Source organism: Pseudophryne corroboree, chromosome 11 (genome assembly GCF_028390025.1).
Source record: "Pseudophryne corroboree isolate aPseCor3 chromosome 11, aPseCor3.hap2, whole genome shotgun sequence".
Taxonomy (NCBI): Eukaryota; Metazoa; Chordata; class Amphibia; order Anura; family Myobatrachidae; genus Pseudophryne; species Pseudophryne corroboree.
Genome location: NC_086454.1, coordinates 158976070 through 158989274, shown reverse-complemented (window position 1 = coordinate 158989274; position 13205 = coordinate 158976070). Strand labels below are relative to the sequence as shown.

At 46.8% G+C, this 13205-nt stretch overlaps 1 protein-coding gene across 1 annotated transcript in view; it reads left to right on the top strand.

Annotated features, from left to right (window-relative positions):
• The window catches only part of EEF1G (eukaryotic translation elongation factor 1 gamma), a 67195-nt gene that overhangs the window by 16359 nt on the left and 37631 nt on the right, over nt 1-13205 (top strand). The window contains exons 5-7 of the mRNA XM_063945016.1: nt 2822-2965; nt 3107-3236; nt 5576-5768. Of these exons, the coding sequence (XP_063801086.1) occupies nt 2822-2965; nt 3107-3236; nt 5576-5768 (467 nt within the window). The remainder of the gene's footprint in view (nt 1-2821; nt 2966-3106; nt 3237-5575; nt 5769-13205) is intronic.

The following is a 13205-nucleotide window of genomic DNA, read 5'->3' as shown; positions in this document are numbered from 1 at the left end:
ACTGTGTCAGGGCATGCTGGGATATGTAGTTTCACAACAGCTGGAGGGCCGCAGTTTGGACATGCCTGGTTTAGAGGTTTCAGTGTACAGCATTTTTTTTAACTTTGTAAACATAAGCATCAAGCTCCTCGCACCACCCAGGATGTGCTCTCTGCTCTGGTGGAATGTTTCCTTAGATTGTGAGGAATTTATAAGTTTACCCCAATATATGCCTGTCTGCCTAGATAACTATCTCCTGATTTAAATTCAACATTGAAACCACCTTTAGCTAAAAGTATGGTTTTGTCCTAGGAACAGCCCTATTCTTATTCTTATGAAATAAAAAATACAAATTAAAATTGAGGTTTGTAAGGAAGAGCCCCCAACTTCAAAACACTCCATGCTGTGGTACTAGCCAGGAGGAAGGGGGAAAACATTTCCCTGTAAGTGCTGGCTCCAGGCCTACTAGCACCCCGAGCGAGAAAATTAGACTCGGCGTTCCCCCCCCGGCAGTGCCAGATAGACACGCTGTGCCAGACCCCGATTCTCACTATGCGACAGGGGCTACGTTGGCATCACAAGCACATAACTGCTTGCGATACTGAATGTGCGATTTTGGCTCAGTGTCGATTTTGACTATCTCTTCTGTAGAGATGGTCAAAATTGACTTGCTTGCGATGCCGACCGCGCATCGGGATCGCAAAGTGACTTTCACCTTGCAATCTGCACTAACTTTTCTTATGATTTTGACTATATAGTCAAAATCGTAAGAAAATATCTCGCTGTGTATACACACCAATAGATATAAAGGAAACCTCACGTGTCAGGTGACATCATCTTGAGAAAATCTATCCATTTGTTTTGGGGGGTTTTTAATAACTCAAAACAAACCTGTGTTTAAAGTCATAAAAAGTCTCTAAGATAACATTAAGTGAATAAAAAACTTTCACATCATTCATTAAAGAACTACTATATTTTTTTTCCCTTTTGAATAAGTGTTTATGAACAGGGAATACAAGTTATCCAATAATTTGCAGAAGCAAAGACACTTAATTGTATAGTGTATGCCCATGTTATCTGGCAGATAATTTGGCCGATAGGAATGACAATTTGGTAATGAGTGAAAGCAAATGACAATCGACCATTTGCTCCCAATCACTGGAAAATGGACAAAAAATAAATAAAATTAAACCAAGAGCCGGGGATTGGTTCTCTGGTGAGTGCTGCCGGGAACCGGCACCACCTGCTGCTGTGCTGTGATCCCTGTGTAGTAAAGAGATGCAGAACTGCAGGTCACAACACAGCAGCAGGATTAAGCGTCTGGAAGCATTGGTTACTGGCTCCTGGGGACTGGTTACTATAATTACTATTGGTTGGGTCTCAGCGCGGGGGTAGCCACGATGGGACGGGACCCAGTGGTGGTGGTAGCAACGGAAAGTGGCACATGCACAGCAGGACATCGGGGTATTTTTTTGAACAATACCCTGATAATGCTGCAGAGGGCTTTCGCAGGGGCAGAAGTTTCTCGCAAGCTCTGTCCCTGCATGCGACAATTATCGCATTGCGATTTTGGACTATATTATCCCAGCACATCCGAATCTGATGGTGATAGATTGGCCCCTAGTGGGAAATATAATCACTATCCTGAACAGCTTTACTGCACTCTCACTGTAACCACACGGTGAAGCCCAATAAAGACTTGTAACATTTTTGCCATCAGTGTAACCACAAAGTTGCAATTTATGATGGAGACAAAATATTTAGAGGGTTGAGAACTGAGAAACCTAAAGGGCTCCATACACTAGTACAATTGTACACTATTTCATACAATTCCGTTTTATCAGTCTGATATTTTGTATGAAATTGTGTACAATCGTATGTGTTTTAGATTGGATACAATCTGATGCGCGTCCCCGTGGCTGTCGGATAGGATCCCCTAGGTCGTTGGTGCTGCACTAATGATATATCGGAATTGGATGGAATCGGATGAAAAAAGTATGTTTTTTTGTGCATGTGATATATCGCATGCGATGTATCACAGGGAAGTTTGACTGGTATTCTCAGGACACTCGTAGCCCTCTATCCAGCCCATCAGATGTATTTCATGGTACAATTGTATGCCGTACGATATATTGCATGCGATGTATAGCGGCTTCATCAATCGCATGCAATATATCTTATGCAAAAATAGCACAAAAGTACCAAATCGTATGCAATCGCTCCCGGGAAGGTCCCGGGGGAATTCAAGGGAAATGACATCAGATGTCCGCCTCAGACATATCGTTGTAATGTATGGGGCCCTTAAGACCTCACAGTACTAAAAGCTATACTAATAATAATTTTGAATAGAGGAGATACACAGCATCGTGTTTCTAAAATATTCTTTATTCACACACAACTATTGTTTTTTTTTTTTTTCCGTTTTTTTTTTTTTTTCTTTCTACACGTTCTATTTCTATAATCTGTTTATACTACACTTGATATAACCCTAATAACGGGTAACATGATACATCATATGGGATAGAAAATTAAATGACTTATCACACCTTATTTTAATCTCTAATATATTAAAATGAAATAGAATTTTAAGCAAAAAAAAATCCTATCCCTATGTGGAAGGGAATGAGTGCACCCGTAATTAAACTGATTCCTCTTTTTTTTCTTTTTATACCTGAAAGATGACAGGATAAGCTTGGATAAAAACTTTCAATGAACTTTGGGAGAGGTGTACTAAATTGTGGAGAGTACCAGCCTATCAGTTCCTATCTGCCATGTTACAGACTGTTTGAAAAATGACAGGTGTTGAACTGGGCTGTTAATTCTCATTCCTTATTTCTCAAAGGCCACCGAACAAGCCAAGGAGGAGGTGAAAATTGTCCTGGCTACATTGGACTCTCATCTGCAGACACGGACTTTCCTGGTTGGCGAGAGAGTCACATTGGCTGATATTGCTGTAACATGTTCCCTGCTTTGGCTTTACAAGCAGGTATGGTCTGCCTCCATTGCTCAATATCCGCATCCTTAAACCCCAGCTGTCATTTCAAGTTGCCCATAAATCTATTACTGCTGGTCATTCTGATCCTCCTGATGTCTGGCTGCCTTGGCTAATCTGAACTACTGCCCACAGGTTTTGGATCCGTCCTTCCGTCAACCTTTTGGTAATGTCACAAGATGGTTTGTGACATGCGTAAACCAGCCCCAGTTCCGTGCAGTATTAGGAGAGGTGAAACTCTGTGACAAGATGGCTCAATTTGATGGTAATGGAAGTTTTGTCTGTAATGTAATTAGAGCTCTCTAGATCTGTTAATCTTCAATCTCTTCACTAGAATATATATGCACTTCTATTATTTTGTGTAAAGGGTTTAGAGCAGGGGGATTCACATGCAGCTCTCCAGCTGCTGTGAAACTACATATTTCAGCATGCCCTGCTACAGTTATACTATTGGGCACGCTAAAACGGTGGCAATGCTGGCATGTGTCGTTACACAGCAGCTGGAGGGTCATATGTTTAAAGCGTTGATTTTGCAGCACCAAAGCATGGTCTCATACTCCTTGATGAGCCAAACTTTTCAATCCATCCCCTGACTCCTCAGTGCTGCGGCATTTAGCCAATTTCTGTTTGTGTCAGTGCGGGTCATGTTTTCTGTGTTACTTTGAGATCCTGATGACAAAAACACATTCCTGTAAAGAGTTTGCCACACAAAAGGCAACATAGACTAATACCAGAAAACATTGCTTTCTGTTTCAAAGATATAATGATCGTACTCTTGACAGAAGGTTGTTCTTCTGTAAGATATAGAACCTGAATGGGCTTTGTTTGTTTTTGTTTTCTTCTTTTGATTTCCCCAAATCGAGTATATTTTATTTTTGTTTGAACACAAGCCGCCGAAACCCCCCCCCCCCCCCCAATAAAACCCCTCTAATACAGAGTATATGCATTTCCTGTGATATCAGCTTCCATACATAAAAACAGTCATACCCTAGCAAAATACACAACACATAGTCCACAGAATGTAGACATTTGTGACAAATTACAGGAATAATTAATTCCAGATTAGGAGGGTAAAATCAACAAGTCCCACAAAATCCTTAAAACTGAGGGAAAAGTGCTGTGTAAGTAAAGTTTAACAATTCCATATATAGGAAGACATGGAGGCAGGTTAGCATGTGGTACAGGCAAGAGGTCGGTGAAAATCTCCAATACAACACAATTTAAATTTAAGCAGAGGAATCACGGAAATATTGTCGAATGGGCTCTGGTTTTAATGAACTTTTCTCTAACGTCCTAGTGGATGCTGGGGACTCCGAAAGGACCATGGGGAATAGCGGCTCCGCAGGAGACTGGGCACAAAGTAAAAGCTTTAGGACTAGCTGGTGTGCACTGGCTCCTCCCCCTATGACCCTCCTCCAAGCCTCAGTTAAGATTTTGTGCCCGAACGAGAAGGGTGCAATCTAGGTGGCTCTCCTGAGCTGCTTAGAGTAAAAGTTTAAACTATTGTGGTGCCTGCGGCTACTAGGGACTTGGAGGATTCCAAGTTGCTGGACGTAGTCAGGGCCCTGAAAATATATGTTTCCAGGACGGCTGGAGTCAGAAAATCTGATTCGCTGTTTATCCTGTATGCACCCAACAAGCTGGGTGCTCCTGCTTCTAAGCAGACAATTGCTCGTTGGATTTGTAGTACAATTCAGCTTGCACATTCTGTGGCAGGCCTGCCACAGCCAAAATCTGTAAAAGCCCATTCCACACGGAAAGTGGGCTCATCTTGGGCGGCTGCCCGAGGGGTCTCGGCTTTACAACTTTGCCGAGCAGCTATTTGGTCAGGGGCAAACACGTTTGCTAAATTCTACAAATTTGATACCCTGGCTGAGGAGGACCTGGAGTTCTCTCATTCGGTGCTGCAGAGTCATCCGCACTCTCCCGCCCGTTTGGGAGCTTTGGTATAATCCCCATGGTCCTTTCGGAGTCCCCAGCATCCACTAGGACGTTAGAGAAAATAAGAATTTACTTACCGATAATTCTATTTCTCATAGTCCGTAGTGGATGCTGGGCGCCCATCCCAAGTGCGGATTGTCTGCATTACTTGTACATAGTTATTGTTACAAAAATCGGGTTATTGTTGTTGTGAGCCATCTTTTCAGAGGCTCCTTCTGTTATCATGCTGTTAACTGGGTTCAGATCACAAGTTGTACGGTGTGATTGGTGTGGCTGGTATGAGTCTTACCCGGGATTCAAAATCCTTCCTTATTGTGTACGCTCGTCCGGGCACAGTATCCTAACTGAGGCTTGGAGGAGGGTCATAGGGGGAGGAGCCAGTGCACACCAGCTAGTCCTAAAGCTTTTACTTTGTGCCCAGTCTCCTGCGGAGCCGCTATTCCCCATGGTCCTTTCGGAGTCCCCAGCATCCACTACGGACTATGAGAAATAGAATTATCGGTAAGTAAATTCTTATTTTAGTGTATGTGGACCTGTCCCAGATGGGGCATGGAAATTTGTAGACTGACCATTACAAATAACTAGCTAGAACTAGTAGCTTCAGTTTGTCGAGTAATATCCCTGATAAATCATGGTACAAAAGTCTGTTCTGTCTTTAACCAGCTAAGAAGTTTGCAGAGCTACAGCCCAAGAAAGAAACACCCAAGAAAGAGAAACCAGCAAAGGAGCCAAAGAAAGAGAAGGAGGAGAAGAAACCAGCGCCTGCCCCAGCACCAGAGGATGATCTGGATGAGTCTGAGAAAGCTCTTGCAGCAGAGCCAAAATCAAAGGATCCCTATGCTCACCTGCCTAAGAGGTAACTGTGTTGGGGTTGCAGGCCAGTCTTCCCATCTTGTCGACCTGCTGCTTATATGTACTGTCGTCTGTCATCTGTGATCAGCCATGCAGAGGTCAGGACCACTAAACCATATTACAGTGGAATACATTTGGCTAAGCATACCCTGCTATTCCACTGCTGCCCTCCCATTGAAGCTTTGCACAGTGCTGACATACTTCCCCTGGCTGTCACTACTATATAAACCTCTCCAGACCGCCTATACTATTTACTACAATACTCATGAACTCTCTGGTAACTACATTTTCTACTTTGCTTGTTAATTGATGTGAGCCAGTTCACAGATGCTACTGAAGGCTGCTTGTGAGCTAGAGTAGAGTCTGGCTTGTGGTACATATATTGGGGGAAGGGTGTTTAATTGTGCCCATTAATGCTGGAAGATGTATGTAAGGAGAAACTTGGGACATATTTCTCTGTCATCCATCTGGGGGACGCTGCGCTGTTACTTATGGGTTAGAGGTGTGTGGTAGTGGAGTTTGGCACAGAATCTATCAAAAAACTGCCTCCTCCCCCCTCTAACCCCTCCCATCTCCTTCCTGCTCAGCCATCACTCCGTTTTGGTTTTGTGGCTGTGAAGTACAGACACAGTTTCTCTGACGTCCTAGTGGATGCTGGGAACTCCGTAAGGACCATGGGGAATAGCGGCTCCGCAGGAGACTGGGCACAAAAAGAAAGCTTTAGGACTACCTGGTGTGCACTGGCTCCTCCCCCTATGACCCTCCTCCAAGCCTCAGTTAGATTTTTGTGCCCGACCGAGCAGGGTGCAATCTAGGGGGCTCTCCTGAGCTTCTTAGATAAAAGTTAGTTTTAGGTTTTTTATTTTCAGTGAGACCTGCTGGCAACAGGCTCACTGCATCGAGGGACTAAGGGGAGAAGAAGCGAACCTGCCTGCTTGCAGCCAGCTTGGGCTTCTTAGGCTACTGGACACCATTAGCTCCAGAGGGATCGAACACAGGCCCAGCCTCGGAGTCCGGTCCCAGAGCCGCGCCGCCGGCCCCCTTACAGAGCCAGAAGCAAGAAGAGGTCCGGAAAATCGGTGGCAGAAGACATCAGTCTTCATCAAGGTAGCGCACAGCACTGCAGCTGTGCGCCATTGCTCCTCATGCACACCTCACACTGCGGCCACTGATGGGTGCAGGGCGCTGGGGGGGGGCACCCTGAGCAGCAATATTAACACCTTGGCTGGCAAAAATACATCACATATAACCCCCAGGGCTATATGGATGTACATTAACCCCTGCCAGAATCCATAAAAATGCGGGAGAAAAGTCCGCGAAAAAGGGGCGGAGCTATCTCCTCAGCACACTGGCGCCATTTTTCCCTCACAGCTTCGTTGGAGGGAAGCTCCCTGGCTCTCCCCTGCAGTTAATACACTACAGAAATGGTTAAAAAGAGAGGGGGGGCACAATTTAGGCGCTATATATATATATATATATATATATATATATATATATATATATATATATGCGCAGCTATAAGGGAAAACACTTTTTATAGGTGCTATCCCTGTGATATATAGCGCCCTGGTGTGTGCTGGCATACTATCCCTCTGTCTCCCCAAAGGGCTTTGTGGGGTCCTGTCCTCTATCAGAGCATGTGCTGTGTGTCAGTACGGCTGTGTCGACGGGTATGTGGAGGATAATGAGGTGGAGGCGGAGCGAATGCCTGTAAATATGTTGTCACCCCCTGCGGGGTCGACACCGGTGTGGTTGAACTTATGGAAAGATTACGTGAAAGTGTCAACCCCTTACATAAAAGGTCGACGACACGGAACAGCCGGCTACTCAGCTTGTGCCTGTTCCAGCGTCTCAAATGTCATGGGGGGCTCTAAAATCGCCCGCTACCTCAGATAACAGACACAGATGTCGTCACGGATACTGACTCCAGTGTCGTCGATGAGACTGGTGTACCCTCCAAATAGGTCCACCCGTTACAGGATTGAGGCAATGGAAAATGTATTACACATTTATGATTATACCCCAGGTACCACATAAAAGGGTATTGTGTTTGGTGAGAGAAAACTATTAGTAGTTTTTCCTGCATCTGAGAAATTAAATGAGGTGTGTGAGGAAGAGTGGTCTTCCCCCGGTAAGAAATTGATAATTTCTAAAACTGTTATTGGCAGCGTACCCTTTCCCGCCAGAGGATAGGTCACGCGGGGAAACACCCCATAGGGTAGATACAGCGCTTACACGCTTATCAGAAAAGGTGGCACTACCGTCTCCGGATACGGCCGCCCTGAAGGGACCTGCTGATAGAAAGCAGGAGGTTACCCTATAAGATATAGTCACACACTTGGGCATTATATTGCGACCAGCCGTTGCTTCGGCATGGATGTGCAGTACTCCCGCTGCGTGGTCAGATTCCCTGTCGGAAAATAACTATGGATAGGGACAATATTTTGCTGAAAATAGAGCATATAAAAGACGTGGTCTTATACATACGTGATGCACAGAGGGATATTTGCCGGCTGGCATCAAAAATAAGCGCTAGGTCCATTGCCGCCAGACGGGGGTTATGGACTTGGCAATGGTCAGGCGATGCCGACTCGAATCGGCACATGGAAGTTGCCCTATAAGGGGGTAAAACTGTTTGGGGATGGTTTTTCAGACCTCGTTTCCACAGCTACTGTTGGGAAATCGATTTTTTTTTTTGCCACAGGCTACCCCACAACAAAAGAAAGCACCGTATCATCAAATACAGTCCTTTCGGCCCCAGAAAAGCAAGAGGGCTAGAGGCTCATCCTTTCTGCCGAGAGGCAAAGGTAGAGGAAAAAGCTGCAACACACAGCTAGTTCCCAAGAGCAGAAATCCTCCCTGCGTCCGGTAGGTCCACAGCATGGTGCGGGGGCTGCTCAGGCGGACCCGGGTACGGTCTCAGAAATTTCAGCGGACAGTGGGCTCTCACATGGATCCCTGGGTCCTTCAAGTAGTATCTCAGGGGTACAGGCTGGAGTTCGAGACGTTCTTCCCCCCGCCGTTTCCTAAAATCTGCCTTACCGGCACCTTCCCTCTGCCAGGGAGACGGTGTTGGTGGATATTCAACACTATAATCACAACAAGTGATTGTCAAGGTGCCCCTCCTTCAGCAAGGAAGGGGTTACTATTCCACAGTGGTTGTGGTACCGAAACGTTTCGGTGAGACCCATCTTGAAATTAAAATACTTGAACTTTTATATCAGAAGATTCAAATTCAAGATGGAATCGCTCAGGGCGGATATTACGAGCCTGGACGAGGGGGATTACAGGGTCTCCCTGGACATCAAGGATGCGTACCTGCATGTCCCCATTTACCCTCCTCACCAGGAGTACCTCAGATATGTGGTACAGGACTGTCACTATCAGTTCCAGATGCGGCCGGTGGAGTTGTCCACGGCACCGAAGGTCTTTACCTAAGTAATGGCAGAAGTGATGATACTCCTTCGCAAGAAGGAAGTTTTTATTATCCCGTACTTGGACGATCTCCTGATAAAGGCGAGGTCCAAAGAACAGTTGGTAGTGGGGTTAGCACTCTCTCGGGAAGTGCTACAACAGCACGACTGGATTCTCAATATTCCAAAGTCACAGCTGGTCCCGACGACACGTCTTCTGTTCCTGGAAATGTTTCTGAACGCAGACCAGAAAAGAGTGTTTCTTCCAGTGGAAAAAGCCGAGGAGTTGTCATCTCTAGTCGGAGACATCCTATAACCAGGACAGGTGTCGGTACATCAATGCACACGAGTCCTGGGAAAAATGGTAGCTTCGTACGAAGCATAATTCCATTCGGAAGACTCCACGCAAGGACGTTCCAGTGGGACCTGTGGGACTAATGGTCCGGGTCCCATCTACAGATACAACAGCGGATAACCCTGTCAGCAAGAAACAGGGTGTCGCTGCTGTGGTGGCTGCAGAGGGCTCATCTACTAGATGGCCGCAGATTAGGAATACTGGACTGGGTCCTGGTGACCACGGATGCCAGCCTTCGGGGCTGGGGTGCAGTCACACAAGGAAGAAATTTCCAAGGAGATTTCGCTTCACATAAATATTCTGCAGCGAAGGGCCATTTACAATGCCCTAAGCCAAGCAAGGCCCCTGCTTCAGAACCAGCCGGTACTGATCCAATCAGACGACATCACGGCGGTCGCCCATGTAAACAGACAGGGCGGCACAAGAAGCAGGATGGCGATGGCAAAAGCCACAAGGATTCTCCGATGGGCGACCTACACCCAGGAGAATGGGGACTTCATTCAGAAGTTTTCCAAATGCGGGTAAACCGTTGGGAATGACCACGGGTGGACATGATGGCGTCCCGCCTCAACAAGAAGTTGAAAAGATATTGCGCCAGGTCAAGGGACCCTCAGGCGATTGCTGGGGATGCTCTAGTGACACCGTGGGTGTACCAGTCGGTTTATGTGTCTCCTCCTCTACCTCTCATACCCAAGGTACTGAGAATAATAAGAAGGCGAGGAGTGAAAACCATATTCGTGGTTCCGGATTGGCCATGAAGAGCTTGGTACCCGGAACTTCAAGAGATGCTGGCAGAGGACCCTTGGCCTCTGCCGCTTAGACAAGACCTGCTGCAGCAGGGACCCTGTCTGTTCCAGGACTTACCGCGGCTGCGTTTGACGGCATGGCGGTAGAACACCGGATCCTAAAGGAAAAGGGTATTCCGAAGGAAGTCATCCCTACCCTGATCATAGCCAGGAAGGATGTCACCGCAAGACATTATCGCCGCGTTTGGCGAAAATTTATTGCTTGGTGGGAGGCCATGAAGGCCCCGACTGAGGAATTTCAACTATGTCGATTCCTGCAAGCAGGGGTGACGTTTGGGCCTCAAATTGGGGTCCATCAAGGTCCAGATTTCGGCTCTGTCGATTTTCTTCCAGAAAGAACTGGCTTCACTGCCTGAAGTTCAGACTTTGGTTAAAGGAGTACTACATATTCAGCCTCCTTTTGTGCCTCCTGTGGCACTTTTTGGATCTCAACGTGGTGTTGGATTTCCTAAAGTCGCATTGGTTGAGCCACTTAAAACCATGGAGCTAAAGTATCTTGCGTGGAAAGTGGTCATGCTGTTGGCCTTGGCCAGGCGTGTGTCAGAATTGGCGGCTTTGTCATGTAAAAGCCTTATCTGTTTTTCTATATGGATAGGGCAGAGTTGAGGACTCGTCCTCAGTTTCTCCCAAAGGTGGTCTCAGGTTTTCACTTGAACCAACCTATTGTGGTGCCTGCGGCTACTAGGGACTTGGAGGATTTCAAGTTGCTGGACGTAGTCAGGGCCCTGAAAATTTTATTTTTCCAGGACGGCTGGAGTCAGTCAAACTGACTCGCTGTTTATCCTGATGGCACCCAACAAGCTGGGTGCTCCTTCTAAGCAGTCTATTGCGCGCTGGATTTGTAGCACTATTCAGCTGGCGCATTCTGCGGTAGGATGACCGCAGCCTAAATCAATAAAAGCCCATTCCACAAGGAAGGTGGGCTCATCTTGGGCGGCTGCCCGAGGGGTCTCGGCTTTACAACTTTGCCGAGCAGCTACTTGGTCAGGGGCAAACACGTTTGCAAAATTCTATGAATTTGATATCCTGGCTGAGGAGGACCTGGAGTTCTCTCATTCGGTGCTGCAGAGTCATCCGCACTCTCCCGCCCGTTTGGGAGCTTTGGTATAATCCCCATGGTCCTTACGGAGTTCCCAGCATCCACTAGGACGTCAGAGAAAATAAGAATTTACTTACCGATAATTCTATTTCTCGTAGTCCGTAGTGGATGCTGGGCACCCATCCCAAGTGCGGATTGTCTGCAATACTTGTACATAGTTATTGTTAACTAATCGGGTTCTTGTTGTGAGCCATCTATTCAGAGGCTCCTCTGTTATCATGCTGTTAACTGGGTTTCATATCACAAGTTGTACGGTGTGATTGGTGTGGCTGGTATGAGTCTTACCCGGGATTCAAAATCCTTCCTTATTGTGTACGCTCGTCCGGGCACAGTATCCAAACTGAGGCTTGGAGGAGGGTCATAGGGGGAGGAGCCAGTGCACACCAGGTAGTCCTAAAGCTTTCTTTTTGTGCCCAGTCTCCTGCGGAGCCGCCATTCCCCATGGTCCTTACGGAGTTCCCAGCATCCACTACGGACTACGAGAAATAGAATTATCGGTAAGTAAATTCTTATTTTTTTCTTTCTTTCCTTTAGATTTTTGTTTTTGTTTTAGAGTTTATTCTCAAGAGTACCTAGTCCCTACTGGAGTGGGTTTAGTATCCCACTCTGAGCTGCTGCTGGAGGCCACCACACTTTGGTCACTGGGGCCTTTATTCACTTTAGAATGCGGCAGGAATAAGGTACAGGACAGCCACAATCTGTCACTGACAGTATTGGGATGTCCCCTCTGTTATTGTCTCCTTTTATGTGTGCTTCCCCCCCCCCTGCCGGCCCGCCGCATCGGACGCTTCTCCCTCCACCCGCAGTGAGAGTGACTGATCGGGTTGTGGGGACTTGCAGAGACTAGGTCCGGGAGAGTCTCTGCCTGTAAATGTGGCGCTTCTCTTAACCGAAGACCTAGTCAGTACAGTCGAGCATTATCACAACGACGGCTTACATGAAGCGTCAAGAAGGAAATAAGAGCGGGATGGAGTTAAAGGAGGCCACAAAGATCTTGTTGGGGGCAGCGAGGTGAAACATCATTCTCTCGGAGGTGTTCATTCCAGGTGTAGAAAACTGGGACGCAGATTATCTCAGTCACCAGGACTTGCATCCGGGAAAAGGGTGCATGCATCCACGGATTTTCAATAGGGTGGTGAGGAGATGGGGTCTACCCCAAGTGAACCTAACGGCATCTCGGCAAAACATCAGCTGCCCAGATATGTGTCCAGGACATGAGATCCAACAGCAAACGGAATGGAGCATTAACACGTCCATGGTGTTACCGGGGGATTTACATTTTTCCACCTTTTCCACTCCTAACCAGGGTTCTGAAACGGTTAACCGAGAATGAGTGTGGGCGATTCTACTCGTACCAGATTGACCCCGTAGGAGTTGGTACTCTGACCTGCAAGGGTTACTAGCAGAAGATCCTTGGCGGTTACCTCAGAGGGAGGACCTGTCATCTCAGGGACCGTTCTAACACAGACCTGAGCAGGCTGCGTTTAATGGCGTACCTATTGAAACCCATATCTTAAGAAACAGAGGGATACCAAGAACGGACATGCCTACGATGATGGCCGCTAAAACGCAGGTCACAGCCATGCACTACTACAGGATTTGGAAGACTGGACTGGTGTCGAGAACTTGGGTGGAATTCCACGAACTTCCACTTATCATGATTTCTACTTTTCCTTCAGGCCGGTCTACATATAGGACTGAGGCTGCGCTTTCTGAAGGTTCAAGTTTCGTCTCTCTCCATCCTACTTTAAGAGCGGTTAGCATCCTT